Here is an 18,355-nt window from a genome sequence, read left to right as displayed (position 1 = left end):
TGGTTTTTCAGAGCAGCAGTAGCTTAGCAGTGCCTGCCGCATCCAGTTTAAACTCCTTGCCCTGCTTCTTAGGCCCTCATAATCTTGTTCCTTGCTTGTGCCTACCTTTGCTGTAGGTAACTTTTATGGGTCATGTACGTTGTCTCTTTGTATTCAGCTCTCTGCCCTTACTTCTCCCCTTTATCTTTCTGAATGTGATTCATTGGCCCCTTGCCTTCTGTAAATTATTGCAGATTCCATCTCTCACTTAGTAACTTCTTTCTGTTGTATGTTCATAAACACCCATGCATACATGTTTTGGTGTCTTAAATGTATAAAGCTTAACATCAGCTCTGGCTCAGTACTTTTCAGTATATTTAGTACTTCTTATGTAAAAGGGTTTTTTTCAAGTACATTTTATTTTTCCACAGAATTCTTATAATAATTCTCAAGCACCATCCCCTGGCTTGGGAAGGTAGGTAAAATTTTATTATATAAAATATTATTTGTGACAGGTTTATTTATTTATAATATAAAGGTGGAATGGGTAGGGTCCAGTTCCCAAAAATGGAAAGGTGACTATTTAAAAAATAAAACCCATTTTTAATGAAGTATTTTTAAAAACTTTTTTCCTCTTTTGTATAAATGTAAAGATATAAATGAATGTAATCCTAGAAAAGTTGGAGATGGAACATTTTTACGTGCAGCAATCTTGCTTTTTTAACAGCACCTCCACTCTTCTGGCATTTGATTTCCAGCAACTTGAGTGTGTACAGTGTACTTAGCTTCACTCAAGTCTTGGCATTGCCAGAATTTAATGAAAGTGGCGTGATTGTGGCTTGTCCTCCAACCCTACATCACTCCCTCACCCAAAAGGAGGAGAATCAAATGAAATCTTTTTTTATTTTGTAGTTTTATGTGTTCAGTTACTATACTTGCATGAAGGGACATTCTGTCTCTGTCCGGCCAAGTTTATCACGCTAAAAGTGCAGGTAAAAGTGTAAACAAACAGCTTTTTACCCCAGCTTTTGTTTGATTTTCCTTTTTCAGTGTGTGACCGTAGTGTTTGGCATTTCTGTAGATTGAGCACTCTTTCAGTAAACATGAAAGATTTCAATGTATGTGTTTCCTAAAAAGTATTTAATTGATAGGAATTTTAAGATGATTGTAGTTGATTAAAAAGGTGTGCCGCTTGATCACTTTTGAAAAATGCCAGCAATTATGAGGTTCAGAACAATTTGAAAAAGAGGTAATTACGTGTCTTACTGGATGGGAGATGTGTGCTGGGCCAGAGTGAGGAGGAGTGGCTTCTAAGCCACTGAACTGCTGCCAATAAGGTGTATGAGTTCTTCAGTCCTGCCATCTATTCTTCTGTTGTTACTCATTGTAATAAAGGATCTAGAGAATATTATAATTCACTGTGGCGTTTAGTTCTTATTTAGAAAAAATGGTACTTCTCTGAAAAGCCTTCTAGTTAAAAGAATCATTAAATTTCCAAAACCATGGTGTAGAAGGATTCCAGTATACGTTGATTATAATGTTTACCATGTCTGTCTGAACATGCTTCCTGTTTTTCTGTGTGTAGCAAAGCTGTTGGGATGCCTTCCCCAGTTTCTCCAAAGCTGTCACCAGGCAATTCAGGAAATTACTCTTCTGGGGCCAGTAGTGCTTCAGCAAGTGGCTCATCAGTGACCATTTCACAGAAGATCCACCAGATGGCAGCCATCTATGTTCAGGTTACATCCAACTTCCTCTATGCCACCGAAATCTGGGACCAAGCTGAACAGCTTTCCAAAGAGCAAAAAGGTAGATAGGTCTCTGGATAAACTTTGAAGGATGGAATTGTTGAAAGAAACTGTTACAATGTAGTTAAACAAGTGGCTGTTCTGTATTTAGTTTGTTATCTGGTTTAGAGCTAACAGTATAATCAGTTTGCTAGTAATCGTATTAAATGTAACTGAATTTGTTCAAAAATATATGTCATGAAACTAATGACAGCCGGCGCCACGGCTCAATGGGCTAATCCTCTGCCTGTGGCACTGGCACCCCGGGTTCTAGTCCCAGTCGGGGCGCTGGATTCTGTCCCGGTTGCTCCTCTTCCAGTCCAGCTCTCTGCTGTGGCCCGGGAGTGCAGTGGAGGATGGCCCAAGTGCTTGGGCCCTACACCCGCATGGGAGACCAGGAGGAAGTACCCGGCTCCTGGCTTCAGATCAGCGTGGTGTGCCAGCCACAGCAAGCCTGCCACGGTGGCCATTGCGGGGTAAACCAACGGCAAAGGAAGACCTTTCTCTCTGTCTCTCTCTCTCACTGTCCACTCTCCCTGTCAAAAATAAATAAATAAAAATAAATAAATAAATAAAAAGATAGGAAGAAACTAACGACTCAAACTAAAGTAAACTGGTTCTTGGTCTAAGACAAACAAATATGCCTGTATTCTGGCACATTTAATTGCAGCCCTTACCATAAAAGTCATAAAACATGTCCTGTTTTGGGATGATTGCCAGTAAATTTGGTTCGAGGTATAGGATTACATCCAGATGTCTTTTACACCTGAGATACTTAAGAAAGTGCTTTTGTACTAGCATCAACTCAGGTAGATCGTTTACAGAGAATCACTGAAGGAGTGCACCAGTTGATGTTGTCACAGTGCGCATCTACATACTTAGAGTACTGACAGACCATCAGACGCAGATAACTAGGAATAACGGAGAGAGAAAGGTAGAAGACAGATGCCAGTATTTAACATAAAGTTAGGTTTTTAAAAACCTGATTTGCTTCTGAAAGTTAGAATGCTGTTGGTAGTGCCCAGGAGAGGTTATGGAGCTGAAATCCTCCCCAGTCAGCCTGCTCTCCGTTCTCCCATGCTGGTCCTCTAGCCTCTGCTTTCTTCTTCTTTATTTGTTGTATGGCAATTTGAAATGCTGACTGAGGAAGGGGAAAGGTTTAATGAACCACATGCTCCTCTCATTCAGCTCTGTCTTCAACAACACAGCGTTTTGCCAGTTTTCTTCCCTCACTTTCTCTATCTCATAACGTTTCCTACCCCCAGAAGTATTTTAGAGTGGATACAAGACACAATGACATATTACCTGAAAATACTTTGGTAGTGCTAAGGGCTTTCCAAAACCATGCCCACCACACCTTCATTACAGCTGCTGAGGTTTGCCACAGCTACCTTACACCAACTCGTCTCTAGTCTCCTATCACACTTTATCATGTTGTGACAAGTAGGCCTGTTGAAAAATCAGTTTAATTTCACACAGATTCCAAGCCATGTCTGCACGTTACATTTCCCTGATAGACTCTTTAGTCCCTCCCCCTCCTCGATGTTTTTGGCCGTGCTGTTGCTGTTGAGGAGAAGCCGTAGAATGTGTAATATTCTGTATTTCACTAATGCCTTCTTCCTGATGCCGCATAACTTGTTCTGCCCACTCATTTTCTTTATACAGTGGCTTCATCTCGATACTTGATAGGTTAAAGTTCAGCGTTGTGGGTGAGCATGTATCATGCACGGTGCTCTAGATTTCCTGCTGCATCATGTTTGGAAGCATGTAATAATTGGTCAGTGGGTTCATTCTGGTGGTATCACCCTGACCATTTTGATGTCAGATTCCCTATTAAACTCTAACTGAAACTTGTAGCATTCATTGACAGTCATTGCCTAGATCCATTATTCTGCTAAGAAATAGAAAATTCATCAAGAGTTTTCTATTCTGAAATTTCTTCTTTGTTTATTAACTCAAATTCTGTTAAGGAGAGTCCTCTCAAGTGTTTAGGTACTTCTTGCCTTGTTTGAATAACAGGAGAGGTTACACTGGGCTCCAACCTTAGGATACTGTGCTCCTTCCTTTCCTCCATACCACCCCTTCGTTGCTTGCTTACAGCCTGTATTTGTTCATATAGGAAGAATCCTCATTTCAATCACTTTAATTAAAAAAAAATCTGAAAATATGACATTTAATTTATCAGTGATGCATGACAAACAGAGCAGAAAGGTTGGATACAGGCTGTCATTAAGTATCTAACCTCACATGGGCTGTTATGGGAAACAGGTAAAAGTAATCTTCCTTTTTTCTGCCATTTGCTTTTCATATAAAACAGACAATATTTTGAAGTAATCACATGATATGTTGTAACACTAGGTCTCCATTTAATGATGTTTACTGTATAATAGCAATTTATAATTTCTGTAAACAGAATTCTTTTTGTATGTATAACATTTAATTCCTGACCATGCATCCTGTTGAAAATGTTGTATTATTAGGAAACAAATATAACTAGAGAGACTAGGGGGTGCTTTGCTCTAAAAGATAAACAGTAATATTTTAGTGTAGGGAGTAATATTTTTGACTTGATGTAAATGCTCTTTTATGGTCTAGATACAAAATTTTAAAGCAGTGATTTGAAAGGGTGTACATTATTTAATAAATATCTTTGTTTCTAGAATTCTTTGCTGAACTGGATAAAGTAATGGGCCCGCTCATCTTTAATGCAAGCATCATGACAGATCTGGTTCGTTATACCCGGCAGGGACTGCACTGGCTTCGCCAGGATACCAAGTTGATGTCTTGAACTGAACGTATTCTTGTTGCCTCTGATTTTCTCCACAACACTGTGTCACATCACGAAGGAAAACTGCCATAACACGCCACTTAGTTGACACTAAGAATGGGGAATGGTTTTCTCCTCCTTGGTTCATGTGTTGTTTTTTATAACTCAAACCATCATGTCAGTTGACCCTTTCAATATTCCCAATGTGAAAAGTTATTTAAATGCTTTTAAATCTGCAGCACACTTATAAGATGGTTTTAGTGATCTATAATAAGATTGGAATTCCAGTTGTGATTCATAACTAATGCAATGAAATTTTATTTATTTTAATTTTTTAAGTTCCCAGACTGGGGCTTGTTTAAAACTTAGCTATTTCTGCCTATAAATTTACTCTGTTGAATATTTAGCATAAATTTAACGTAGGCATTTTTATTTATATACTTTGGGGAGGTTTGTTACCTAATAATGTCTTTTTGTGGTAGCTCTTCTAAGAGTAAGAGTTGGTTCATCTAAAATATGAACCTGTTCTTTCTGTACCTACTACCTGATACTGTTTCAGATCTTAACTACAATTTTATTATTGTAGAATTGATGCTTAATATTAAGGATATTCTACACATGAAAAATCACTTAAATATGAGAGATGTCATTGTACGTGGATGTGAAATGAAATGTGTCTGATTTGGTGTGCATTATTTCAGAAACTGTGAATGTGTGTTTATAACACTATAGCAATCACAAGGTGACTATGATTTGCATTTAATGCATTACAGAAGAGAAAAGGCAACTTTCCAGGAGAAATATATCATTTTGAACAGTTTCATAAAAGGACAATCTTGAACTGTATGGATTTTGTTAAAACCGTATATTCTTTTTTGTTGCTAATCCTTTGACACTTAATTGAAGTAGAATAAGTTACTATTGAAAAAAAAAAAGATCCAGCTCCTGAGGGTTGTTGCCTGTGTCTCTTGAATTGATAATATTTGAAGGTTAAAATCTCTTTTCAGATTACTTTTTCCCATAGTAGATTACACTGCTCTGAGAAGAGCTTGTGCAGCGACTGATGTGGAGATGGGCTGGAGCTTTGGTGTGTGTGCTTTGCTATACAGCTTACAGTTCTAATACCTAATGTGGAGATGATGAATTTTTCTCAATTTTTAAACGGATCTTGTATTTGCTCCCTTTGTGTTATGAAGGCCCTCATCAATGATGTATGTTTCTGATGGGATCAGAAATTTCACACTAGAAATGTACCTAACTTGGTTCATGATGAGCTCTCTTGGGAAGGGGAGGGGACCTGGGGCAGAGCTTAAGAAACCAGCCCCGTGAGAGTTGTATATCAAAGTACCTTTCCCTGCGAAGGACATGGAGAAGTCACATGTGAAAGCTGGACGCTCCGTATTTTGTTTTTAGTGCCCATATCTTCTCTAGTGTGCCTTAAATCTTACCTTTAAATGAAAACTCTACAGATTGTTTACAGATGAAGTTTTACACTAGAAGCAGATCATCCATACGTGGTTGGTCTTCTGTAGTAATGTTAAATTCTTTTTCCTTTCAAATTTTCCCTTAGGGCCACATCAGTCTTTTCAAAAAAACCAATGCTTTGGTACTAATGACGTAGTCTAACCAGTTGGGTAATGTTGCTTCAAAAAATAGTTTGTCCTTCTTCCCATTCCAAAAATGAATCCATCCAATCAGAAGAAAAGGTTGCCCTACTAAGTATAGATGATTGCTAAGGCTTGAAATTGGAAAGGGAAAAGACAGGATGGAAAATCTCAAAGTTTAATGGTGCAGTGAATCTTTTTGTGTGTGTTTGAGTCTCTTTTACACTTCTTTCTGAAACTAGTGAAATTTCATTGTCCTGTGGCCTGTTCTTACCTGTTTTGTACCTCAAGTTATTTTTTATATATCATTGACAATTGCAATCTATAAATTATGTTGGATTTAACTTTTTTCCCTTGGAGAAATTGCCTCTTCAATCTTTCTGATGTAACTTCAGTGTGTTCTTGAAACAGTTTTCCTTAAGAGGAGAACTTCTCAGTGATCATAATAGTTATTTAGTGAGAAATAACTTGTTAATCAAGTTAGACATATGCCCTGCCCTCTGATTTCTCTGACTTGACTGTAATCTGCTGTGATGTCTAAGAAGTGGAATCAATATCGTCTGGGCTTTTCGACTTTGAGCAGCAGCAGCCCCCAGGGCACCTCTGAGTTCCCAGTATGTTCTAGTCTCTTCTGTGTCCTGAAAGGCAGCCAGAGCACTTCTCGTGTCCCACTGATATTTTCTGAAAGCCGAGTTTCCTGCGTGTCTTATGGTGCTGCTCCGTGATATTTTCTCTTTAAAACAATTCTTTGAAAATGAATTTGCAAACTTTTCATTGTGGAGGGTATTTCCCAGCAGGTGGAAATGGGCAATGCATCAGAATCCCATCCTAAACAGTGGGGTCTTCACTGTCGTAGTCTGTGGAAATGCCACTCCCTGTCTCCCATGTCTGTCGTTTCCAGCATTCTGTGTCGTCATCTGCTCCGGCACATACTTCGGACTCCTTGACAGGTGCCCATTCCTCCCTCCTCAGTAGGTGTCCTCAGGGTCTCCTCACCATCTAAAATTAAATTTTGACAAGTGGCTAAAAACTTACTTAGTCTGAAACCTAGGCTTAATACGTAGAAATTATAGAAATAGCAACTATTTCAAAAGGTATTCTGTTGACTGCTCTTTTGAGACCACACTTATTTGCCAGGAGGCAGCAGGCCACACAGCTGGACTCTTTACAGGCAACCAGCGAACCGTGGGGGATGAAGTTGTCACGGTAGCCTTGCCGGAGCTGACTGAGCTGTGGGGAGCACTACCAGATGATTCAGGCTTCCACAGCCCAGCCCAGGCTCTAGTCTAGACGGCATCCAGCCCATTCCTTGCCTCATTGTCACCTTTTTCTGGGCAAGGAGCCACGAATTGACTTTTTAAGCAGTGAATCCTTCAGATAAATTCACAGCTATAGTTGCTGAAGGGTGGAGAAGATTGTCCACCACTGATTAAATTCTCCAGTATCAAAGCAGCTTAGGGTAATGTGTGCGCCTGCCCACGCACGCCTGTCCTTCTCGGGAGCTCTCGCACTGGTGACTCCCCAGGCATCTGGGCTGTACTTTGAGTGACATACTTGTGGCTTTATTAGATTCACTGTTTTTGTTTTAATTGTTTGTTTTTTTTTCATTAAAGGTTTAATCAGCTAGCTCGGAAGACATCATTTTGTATTTAATGACAGGAACTTTGGTACATGAACTTGCAGTGAAGCAAGAGCCTACGAAAGGCACCTGTAATGAATGAAAGTACTGGCTGCAGAGGCCAGGACGCGGGGGAGGTTCAGACATGCTTAGTTGTGTGGAGGAGAGTACGCTGTGCACTCTTCCGGGTATGAGGGTCTGCAACTTTGGATCTTAAAATTATGTACACATACACACTTTATATATATGTATGTATGTATGTATGAAAACATGAAATTAGTTCGTCAAAATGTGTGTGTTTAGTATTTTAGCTTAGTGCAGCTATTTCCACATTATTTATTAAATTGATCTAAGACACTTTCTTGTTGACACCTTGAATATTAATGTTCAAGGGTGCAATGTGTATTCCTTTAGATTGTTAAAGCTTAATTACTATGATTTGTAGTAAATTAACTTTTAAAATATATTTGAGCCCTTCTGTAGTGTAACAGGGCTCTTATGGGGTGGGGGGGAAGAATTTTAATTTTCCAGTCGCTAATTGAACAAACTGGCTTCATTGTGCTTTTGATTTATAGGAGATTGTGTCTGGTCCCAGGAACATCTCCTGGGGGTGACATATTCTGGGTGTTCTAGACAGATTGTGATGCCTTAGGTTTTACAAAAAACCTAAGTAACTTGGGGAGCCAGAGTATTTCAGATCCATATAGACTCCTATAACTCATACTCCCAGATTGAAAGGAACACAGATTTCATTTCAGCTTTGTGTATCATTGTGTGTGGAAGAGGCAGATTTTTTCCAGTAATAATACTTCATATTTAAGGTTGCTATTCAGTAATATCAATAGAAAAGAGCTAACCATTGAATGGCTTGGAAGGTGTAGGGACAAAAGCCAAATTGGTCATGTTTGTGAGAGTATCTTTCACATACCCACAAATGAAGAAATTCCATTTAGACCTAGACCCTAAAACCAAGCAAACGACGGGAAGAAAGTTATTACTTGGTAGAGTGGAAACTGGTCTTTAGTTCCTATTCACGTGAACCTGTGATTGATTGTAAACAGATGAAAAAAATGTGCTGTCTGCAGAAAAGGGAATGGGAGAAGTGGCTAATTGTCTTCTTTTAGTGGAATTTGGTCACAAGATAAGGTATCTGGTTGTCTAAACTGAGTCGTATAAATCCTAATAAGCAGCCTAAAACTGGTAGCCTCAAGTGTCCTTGTAAGGAAGCTGAGTCCAGGAATGTCAGCATTGCCTCTCTATGCCACCATTGTCCAGCTGAGTATAAATTGCCGTTCTTAAAAAGCTTCCTGAACGAGCATAGAAAAGCTCCCATCTAGAAGTTCTAGTAATACTCAGTTTGATCTCTTACAGCTTCTATGTGAGGTTTCTTTTCAGCTTTTAATCATTGGGGTTTTCTGTGTTCCTCTCTGGAGAATAGCTTTTTGAAAATACTGCCTTTCAAATCAGTGCCGTGGTTACCTATACTGTTGAGTTTGTTGTTGCTGTTTAAGAAGTGTCCCCATTTTACAACTTTTTGCACGCACCTGGCAAATCACTGACATGAGCATTCAACAGTACTGGGATTGGGGTGGGAGGGTAGGGCTCACCAACAAAACTGGCCCAGTTGGCAGTACCTGGAAAGGCACCACCTTTGGGGGCCAAATACGGGGTTGGTAAGCACAGTTATGAAAATGAAACTTTCTGTCTAGCCTCCGTTTTGAGTGGTTTTAAGAAACTTTGTATATGGAGGATGGAAATGCTTATATATTTATTGAAAAGTCCTTTTATTTGAAATTAAAACTATTTGGTAAATAACGGTTTGATATTTGGGGAGGGTTTTAAGGGGAGATGATACTGTTGATAAGTTTAAAGCCTGTTGACTCAGCGGAAAGGTACTGTTAGTGACTGGGAGGACGCCTTTGTTTTGTACATGACCCAGATGTTTGTTCTACATTTCTTTTATCTCAAATACCTAGGTATCTGACATTTTCAACCAAAATTTCAATTATATACTGTGTTTTTTATTTGTTGCAATACATTAAAATTTCAGAGGTACTTTGGGGTTCAAAAGCTAGGATTTCTAAGTCAGTATGTGCATTTCACATAAGAAAGCTGTTAATGGTGAGCAAAGTATTATATACTAACTAGATTTTTCCACATCTGTATAGTATATTATATGTATTTTGTGGTATTGAGATTATAGAAAGTTTAGAGTGTCAAACATGCGTTTAATGTGTATTTTTAAACAAATTTATGGCAATTAAAATATTTGGAGACAAGGGTATCACATTTCAATTTGTAAAGATCTTTTTAACTCTACTGTGTCATTAAGATGCTTTGTATAATGCCAAACCATAGCTGGAGAAACTAAGTTTAATAAATATCAAATAGATTTTCTGTATTAAAGTCTGTGTACACTGTGCTCTTTCTCAGCTCATACTCTGCCCTTTCGTGCAGTTCCTGTTTTGCCTTTTAGGGTCTGATACTACTGGTCTCCATGGATCTGGTCCTCCCAGTCTCACTTTCTGACTACAGAAATTCTGAACATGCCAGCTGTGGGTCCTTGTGCACAGACCAAAATTCACCCTGCCCCAACAGGAACCCCGAGTCCTTTAGGTGTTCTTGGTGGTTTGAGCTTCTGTGATGTTATGAAACCAGTTGTTTCTGCCAGTTCCTCCTCATGTTCATGCAGTCAAGAAGAAAGCTGGGCCCAATCCTGCCCATTTGTGACACCCACGCCCCCCCACCCAAGTTCTGCATGTGGAGCGAAGGGCCACAGCGTGTGGACTTGCCACAGGTGACTAAGTAGCTATTGCTAGGTTTTTGCCTTTAAACTGCCATTGTGTTCTTTATGAGATTTTTGAAAAAATGTTACCTCTCACCACACTGTATGGATGCTGGGGTTTTGCTGTAGTAGACACATGGAATCCCCTCAGAAGCTTGGACTCCAACTGCCAAAGTTTCGATGAGACATTTAATAGTATCCATAAAAAAATAAACTCTAAATTGTAAAGGTTATGTTCATCCATATGTCAGCATTCTAAGAAGAAATGGAGACCAATTTAAAGCATCTGTCTTTAAATATTAAAAACACAAGGTTGCTTCACTTGGATGTCTCCAGCCAGAACATAGTCAACATTCCATAGAACGGAGCATTGTCAGAGGTGACTGCTGTCCTCTCTTCCCCTAGACTGGACATCATTCCTGGGCCACACTCAGGGAGCAGCGTCTTTTTCTAGGGGAAAGGAAAACAGCTTAAGACATCGGGTCTAGGAGCGTCCAGAGCCACCTCTGCTGCGCCTCCATCGATCAAGTCTTAGGGAAGATGGGAGATGGGAGGCCTCACCCTTTCCCAGGGCTCACTTCCTAACCCCAGCCCTCCCAGGCACTCTTTCCCAGCTCCAGGCTCGTGGAGTACCTGCATAGCCTTGTGACACACTCAGCATTGTCCCGACACGAGGCTCCAATGGGCCTGAGGGAGACCCCTCTCCAAAACGGGGTCATTCTCCGTGGCCGCCTCTTTGCTGAGCTCAGCTCTGGTACTGGGGAGCCATCTACCTGTAGAGCGAAAGCAGATTTATCCCTTAAGGGGAGAGGTGACACCTTGCTGCACACCTTGGAAAAATGGTCATTGCCAAGGACACTCGAGGCAGAGGAGCCACTGCCATTGCCATTTCCACACTGCCACTCCCAGAACCCTCCTTACCTGGCCCAACAGCAATAGGCAGATCATGAGCACTGCAAAGAGTTTGAGGTGCCACATCTTAGAGGGATGATGTCGGAGCCTGAGAGCCACGGACAGCTCCCACTTTCTTTTATAGACTGATGTCTGCCTCCTCCGTGGTTGCCAGATGAGATGGGGGCAAAGTTTGTATTTGTAATCAGGATCAGTTTAATAAGTTAATGTCTACCAGAGGAATGTGCTCAGGAGTTGCCTTTCAGGCACGTTGTATTGACTGATCCCTCATCTGGACTTTGAGTGGTGGCATTGCTGGCCTGGACTTTTTCACCCATTTTCCCAAAAGTCAGCACTCCCTTTGAAAGCCACGTGAAACCACTGAGGGAGGCAAGGCACCTGGCCACGTTTCTATTCCAAAATAGCTCAATGAGATCACTCTCATCAAAATAGAATTCTAACAATGAAATCTTCAGAAATACTGTTGACCTCTTGTGGTCTTGTCTGGGAAGGAAGCACTGGTTACTGTGTACAGGCGGTTAGCTGACCATGGCCCTCCCCTCCCACACACAGGACGGGGGGGACTTAGGCAGATGTGAACTGCAGTGCCCTGGACCCCCCCACTGCATGTATGAACTGCCAGCCTGACGATGCCATTTCATTCTCCTAGCAGAATGAAGACCCAGCTGTCTGGCCTCCCTGCCTGCCCTCTCACAGGGCTGTGAGGACTGAAGCAGGACTTAGTGGAGCCAGGGGTGAGTTGACTGAGTGGTTATAGGTGGTTTTACTTTTTAAAACATGGATGAGGAGGTAGCAGGAGCTCCAGGATGGAGCTCAGTGGCTGAACTTGTAGAATGGCAAATACTTCTGGGAGCCTTGATTCATGGGGCTTTCTTCCCAGGAGTTCCCTGGGGCCATTTCCTTCCAGCAGCCTCAGGGCAGCAGGTGTAAGGCTGAGCTGTCTTGAAGTCCAAAATATCCACAGATCTACATCGTGCTGTAACCTGGAAGGGTAAGCCAAGACCTGCAACGAGATGTCCGCTTGGTTTCTCACTAAACACTTGGCCACACCTCATCCCACAGCTCTTCCCATACTCCCAGGTTAGGTGTTCGGGTGAGAGCCTGCTTGCTCCCTTACCCCAAGGAACAGTAGATGAGTTACTGCACAGCTGAGAGGGGAACAGGATGGGCCGCCAGCAGTCCTGCAGCCAGGCCAGCTATGGTGCTTGTTGCTAAGGGGGGAGGGGGTGGCCCTCGAGCCAGGATGGGGTGAAATGTGACTTCACAGATCAGGTTGTCCTAGTCCCTGTCCTCTCAGGACCATGCAACCACTGCTTACCCTTGAGGTACACTGATGGGTAGACCTATACACCAAACCCTCCTGACAGTTCTGCAGATGGAAGCCGAGCGAGCTGCTCCCTCCCTGTCCTGAGCTTGGATACAGATAGCTCTGGATAGGAAGCCTGGTAAGGAACTTCAGCAGGGTCGCAAAGAGGTTGTGTGATAACCGAGTGAACACTGGGTAAAGAACACAGATCTGATTAGATAAGCAAAAGACTGAACAACGTGATGTCCTGGAGCCAGCTGGGTCTGTAGACTCGGTGCCAGCCTCCCCTTCGCCACCCCAGCAGCCTTGGTGACGTGCCACGTGGGATCTGGAGATGGGGCTTCTCCTAGCCCTCCATTTCTGGCCCTGCATTCTGAGCACAAACTAGGCTTTTACGTTCACGTGTGATGCCTATGCTGCAGTCCAGGAAGGAGTGTGCAGTCCTGGGCCCCTTGTGCAGATGGGAAAAAGAGCCACCCTCCCCAGGGGTGCAGCACTGCAGAAGCCTTCGCAGCTGGAGCCTCTGCCTTTTTGGCCACCGCCCTCCCAAAAGACCCAACACCCATCAGTGTCTGCGGAGGGCGTTTCAGCATCCACGAACATGAGCGCAGAAGTTGTTTGAGTTACATTAAATTCAGAGCAAAAACCAAACTCAGGAGCAAAGCAGCACATAACTGAATTGACAGCAGTTGTCCACAGCTGTCTCTCAGCCTCGAGAGTGAAGGGAGGCCAATTTCTAATTTTTTAAATTCATGTGCCCTCTGCAAATCAAGTCTTCTGCTGAGTGAACAGACATAACTACATGCTCCTCCTTCCAACAAGGGCTTCAGCAGCCCTCAGCAACACCCATCTTGAGAAGTTGCTCGACTGCGAGGCAGGAGCTGAGCTAGGCCAGCCCTGTCCACTTGGGGCTTCAGTCTGTGGTTCTATCTGTGAGAGATAGACCTGGAGCCCCCCCGGGACTGACATTTGGATGTAGGAATGATGCATTTACATAAAGAAATGACCCTGGAGGTTTGCTAGCTGAGAGCTTGGCCACTCTGGACTCAGCTCATGGGGACTCTGTGTCAGAGGGGGGGCCTGGGTTGTAAGGGGAGAAACAGGCTGAGAATCTTCTGATCCAGCTCCCTGCTAGTATACCGGAGCCGCTGTTTCAGACTCTTTCCAGGCAGAGGGCGGATCATTAGGACCGGTGGTAACTGGAAACTCTGTTGTGCCTGAGCAGGAGGAGCCTAATAAAAGATGAAAGACTGAAACGGGAAAACTTTTCCAGGTAAAATTTCAATGCAGGGGCAAAGTGTATTTGCTTTTTTTGCTGGCTGGAATAGACACGGACTTGTGGGCCTGCACCAGGTAGACCCGCACCCTGGGGACTGTGTTGGCTGACTGAAGAGAGCTTCATCCAGAGAAACGTGGGAGAAGAAGAGTAATGGAGCCAAGTAGGCCAGTGGCAGGTGAGGCAGCCACACCCAGGGCTGGGGGCTCCAGGTAATCAGCTCACAGGCAGTGAGGCCTTGCACAGCTGTCATTAAAAAGGCCTTTCTCAAGTCCCTAAAAACATCATAGGTCGCCCATCCAGTTCAGAAGCACCGAGCTATGCCAGCTCACCACATTCCACACCCCGGCTGCCTCAGTGCCCAGGCCACGGCTGACATCCCTGCAGCTTAGGGAAGCCCTTGGGTGAGACAGGCTCAGAGCAGCCTTTAACGTGATCCAAAAGCCCCTTGTGGGGCCGAGACCAGGGTTCTCAGAGAGCACTCCTGGGACACAGAGGACTCAGATGAGCAGGCACAGTGCCTGGCTGGGTGAGGAGTGAGGGTGAGGTTGCTTCTTTAGAGCTGGTATCACCAAAGGACTCAAAGAGGCACACAGACATCGGCTAAGGGTAAGACAAGGCCAGGAAGACAGGAGAGGACAGCCAGCCCCCTAGGGGCCTCCCCCAGCCTGCAGGGCTGCCTGATCTGCAGGGCAAGGCTGGGTGAATTTACACTGTTTTCGGTTTTGCAGCGCTCATCGATTCTCAAGCATGTTGCAAGACCTGTGAATAAATGTGAACAAAGAGCCACACAGGAAGATCGGACCATGTCTGAGGTTTCCCCAGACAGCTGCCCCTGTGAAGGCTGCACCACCTTACCAGACACCTGCCCCTGTGAAGGCTGCACCGCCTTACCAGACACCTGCCACTCACTGCTCCATCTCCACTTCCCAAGGACTGTGTATTAACAGCCCCATTTTCTGAGTGAGACACCTGTAGCTGAAGAATGCCAGCTGTTTGCCTGTATCACAGCATGGAAGTGACTGCATTTATTTCCAAGATTTAGAGCGAGCTTCCATCTGCTGGTTCATTCCCCCAACTGGCTCCAACAGCCAGGGTTGTACCAGGCCAATGCCAGGAGCCTGGGAAGCTTCAGCCAGGTCTCCCGTGTGGGTGTGGGGGCCCAAGCATTTGGGCCATCTTCCATCGCTTTCCCACACACATTAGCAGGGAGCTGGATCAGAAGTGGAGCAGCCGAGACTTGATCTGACATTGTAGGCAGTGACAACTCACCATGCCAAGAGACTGGGCCAACAATGACCACTTAAGGTATGGGTCCAACTGTCTGACCCAGCCACTACCCCACATCCTGCCTTACAATCAGTGCAATTTTTCTTGGATTTTAAAGTAGTTTAATATTGGACTTTTTCTAGTACTTTCTTAAAAAGTTGAGCAACAGAGTTCCCTTCTGCAGGTTCACTTCCCAAATGTCCACAGTGGCCAGGGCTGGTGGCAAGAATCCAATCACTTGAGCCATCACAGCTGCCTCCCAGGGTCTGTGTTAGCAGGAAGGTGGAGGCAGGTGTGGAACCCAGGTACTCCAACTGGTGAGTTGTTTGGGGAGAGGTGGGTCTCGATTCCTATTTAAACACTAGATTACATGTCCACCCTTAATTTTGATTCTTAAAAAGCAATACTGGGGGTCTAGCATTGTGATGTAGCATGTTACACCTGCACCTGCAGCACTAGCATCCCATTTGGGCACCGGTTTGAGTCCCAGCTGCTCTACTTCCTCTCCAGCTCCCTGCTAACAGCCTCGGGAAGCAGTGTAAGATGACCCAAGTTCTTGGGCCCCTGAACTCGTGTGAGAGACCAGAAAGAAGCTCCTGGCTCCTGTCTTTGGACTGGCCCAGCTCCAGCCATTGCAACCAATTGAGGAGTGAACCAGAAGATGGAACACCACTCTCTCTATAACTGCCTCTCAAAAAAAAAAAAAAAAAAAAAAAAAAAAAAAAAAAGGCATACCAGTGCTGGTATGCATGGATAAATCTCTCCATGTAACTATTTCAAATAAAGAAATCTTCAAAAAAAAAAAAAAAAAAAAAAAAAAGGCCATAGCAGTCATTAGAATAAGGGAAAATATGGGGCCAGCTTTGTGGTAGAGCAAGTGAAAGCTGCCACCTGTAACGTCGTAATTGTACAGAGCACTGGTTCAGGTCCCAGCTGCTCTACGTCCATTCCTGCTAATGCACCCTGGGAAAGCAGCAGCAGATGGCCTAAGTGCCTCAGCCTCTACCACCCATCTGGGAGACTGGGATGGAATTCTTGGCTCCTGGCTTCAGCCTGGCCCAGTCCCAGCCTTTGTGGTCAATGAACCAGGGGACAGAAGTGCTTTCTCCCCCAACTATTTAAAATAATCTATAAAAGGGGGTGGGGGAGAGGGAGTTCAGCCTGAGCCTGCCTGTGAGAGCTGCTAACTAGCAGGAAGCCTCCTTAGAGGATTCCAAAATGACAGCAGGAGCACCAACTGCCAACCACACCTATCACCATTACCTCCTGATGAAGAAAACAGCACTTTTCCTACTCAAAAGGTAATTCAAGGCCGGCGCAGCGCCTCACTAGGCTAATCCTCCACCTGCGGCGCCGGCACCCCAGATTCTAGTCCCGGTTGGGGCGCTGGATTCTGTCCCAGTGGCTCCTCTTCCAGTCCAGCTCTCTGCTGTGGTCCGGGAGGGCAGTGGAGGATGGCCTAAGTGCTTGGTCCTTGCACCCGCATGGGATACCAGAAGCACCTGGCTCCTGGCTTCGGATCGGCGTGGGGCGCCAGCCGCAGCAACCATTAGGGGGTGAACCAACGGCAAAGGAAGACCTTTCTCTGTCTCTCACTGTCTAACTGCCTGTCCAAAAAAAAAGGTAATGCAAAGGCTCTAGAGCAGGAACATAAACCTTTTTTTTCTTAAAAGATGAAGTGGGGACCAGCACTGTGTCATAGCAGGTAAAATGGCTGCCTGCTGTGCAGGCATCCCATATGGGCACCGGTTTGAGTCCCAGCCGCTCCATTTCCAATCCAGCTCTCTGCTATGGCCTGGGAAAGTGTGGGAGACTCAGAAGAAGCTCCTGTCTCCTGACTTTGGATTGGCCCAGCTCAAGCCATTGAGGCCATTTGGGGAGTCTTTGAAATAAATAAATCGGTAAAAAAAAAAAAAAAAAAAAAAAAAAAGGAGATGGTAGTGACACTGCCAAAATACACAGCAGTGAAAATAAATGCAGTACAGCCGCTGCCTGCACTGCCAGCATCCTATATGGGCTTCGAATTGCACAGCTCCAGCCATTGAGGCCATCTGGGGAGTGAACCAGTAGATGGAAGACTCTCTCTCCCCCTTTAAATAAATCTTTAAAAAAATTATGGGGACCAGTGTTGTGCCACAGACAGTTAAACCAATGCTTGTGACAACAGCATCCCTTATCTCTCCCATCTGTTGGTTCACTCCCCAAATAAATCGAACAACGGGGGCTGGGCCAGGCCTATGGCAGGAGCCAGAAACTCCATCCAGGTCTTCATGTTGGTGGGAGGGACCCAAAGACCGGGGCAACCATCTGGGGCCTTACCAGGCACATCAGCAGGAAGCTGGACCAGAAGCTGAGCAGCCAGGACTTGAACCAGGCTGGCAGCATCTTACGTAGCTGCACCACAGTGCCCAACTAGGGGCAAGGCCTTCTGACAGAGGGCCAGAGTAAGCACCCGAGGCTCTCCGGACCACATATGATTAGAAACCCTTGCTGGGCCGGCGCCGAGGCTCAATAGGCTAATCCTCCACCTGCGGCGCCGGCACACCGGGTTCTAGTCCCGGTCGGGGTGCCGGATTCTGTCCGGGTTGCCCCTCTTCCAGGCCAGCTCTCTGCTGTGGCCCAGGAGCGCAGTGGAGGATGGCCCAAGTGCTTGGGCTCTGCAACCCATGGGAGACCAGAAGCACCTGGCTTCGGATCAGCGCGGTGCACCGGCCGCGGCAGCCATTGGAGGGTGAACCAACAGCAAAGGAAGACCTTTCTCTCTGTCTCCAGTGTCCACTCTGTCAAAAAAAAAAAAAAAAGAAACCCTTGCTGATTCCCAGCGTAAGCAGAGCCACAGTTCACTGACCCTTGCTGCAGAGGCCAAGGGATCACCCCATCTCTCCCTTCCCAGCTGGCCTCCCGGCAAGGTGGCACAGCATCACTGTAGGAAGCCACCCTCCGGTGCCAGGCCCCACCGTGTAACAACTCTGGACAAACGACCGCTCCCTCTGCACACGCCTACAGAAATGTCGAGTGCATTGTGTAACCAAGAAAGCTGGAGTACACACAGTCC

General features: G+C 44.6%; 2 protein-coding genes and 1 long non-coding RNA gene across 6 annotated transcripts in view; 2 read left to right on the top strand and 1 right to left on the bottom strand.

Annotated features, from left to right (window-relative positions):
* The window catches only part of AFF4 (ALF transcription elongation factor 4), a 96,569-nt gene extending 86,411 nt beyond the window's left edge, over positions 1 to 10,158 (top strand). For 3 of the 4 annotated variants that reach the window (XM_051843317.2, XM_051843318.2, XM_051843319.2), the window contains 3 exons: positions 411 to 454; positions 1,565 to 1,785; positions 4,424 to 10,158. In XM_051843317.2, coding sequence (XP_051699277.1) covers positions 411 to 454; positions 1,565 to 1,785; positions 4,424 to 4,551 — 393 coding nt within the window. In that variant the 3' untranslated portion in view covers positions 4,552 to 10,158. The remainder of the gene's footprint in view (positions 1 to 410; positions 455 to 1,564; positions 1,786 to 4,423) is intronic. The other variant, NM_001171499.1, reaches the window with a different exon arrangement.
* A 792-nt stretch (positions 10,159 to 10,950) lies between these two features.
* LEAP2 (liver enriched antimicrobial peptide 2) lies at positions 10,951 to 11,515 on the bottom strand. The gene is made up of 3 exons (NM_001171258.1): positions 11,459 to 11,515; positions 11,171 to 11,310; positions 10,951 to 10,987 (listed from the first exon to the last, which is right to left on the bottom strand). Exons 1-3 carry the CDS (start codon positions 11,513 to 11,515, stop codon positions 10,951 to 10,953), a joined length of 234 nt encoding a protein of 77 aa, NP_001164729.1.
* A 576-nt stretch (positions 11,516 to 12,091) lies between these two features.
* On the top strand, positions 12,092 to 14,894 carry LOC138850145 (uncharacterized). The gene is made up of 3 exons (XR_011389727.1): positions 12,092 to 12,183; positions 14,084 to 14,209; positions 14,763 to 14,894. It is a non-coding gene; the product is annotated as an uncharacterized lncRNA (long non-coding RNA).
* The last annotated feature ends 3,461 nt before the right edge of the window (positions 14,895 to 18,355 follow it).

This window comes from Oryctolagus cuniculus, chromosome 6 (assembly GCF_964237555.1).
Source record: "Oryctolagus cuniculus chromosome 6, mOryCun1.1, whole genome shotgun sequence".
In the NCBI taxonomy this organism is placed as follows: Eukaryota; Metazoa; Chordata; class Mammalia; order Lagomorpha; family Leporidae; genus Oryctolagus; species Oryctolagus cuniculus.
The sequence above is the reverse complement of the archived record's forward strand: the minus strand, read 5'-3'. Positions and strand labels throughout refer to the sequence as shown.

What these genes read in the sequence shown, in the direction of transcription:
- LEAP2 (NM_001171258.1), bottom strand. Translation starts at nt 11,515, where the DNA reads ATGTGGCACCTCAAACTCTTTGCAGTGCTCATGATCTGCCTATTGCTG. An exon ending in GCCTATTGCTGTTGGGCCAG is followed by an intron (nt 11,311 to 11,458) that starts GTAAGGAGGGTT and finishes TTCGCTCTACAG; the next exon opens with GTAGATGGCTCCCCAGTACC. An exon ending in TGTGTCACAAGGCTATGCAG is followed by an intron (nt 10,988 to 11,170) that starts GTACTCCACGAG and finishes CCTTTCCCCTAG; the next exon opens with AAAAAGACGCTGCTCCCTGA.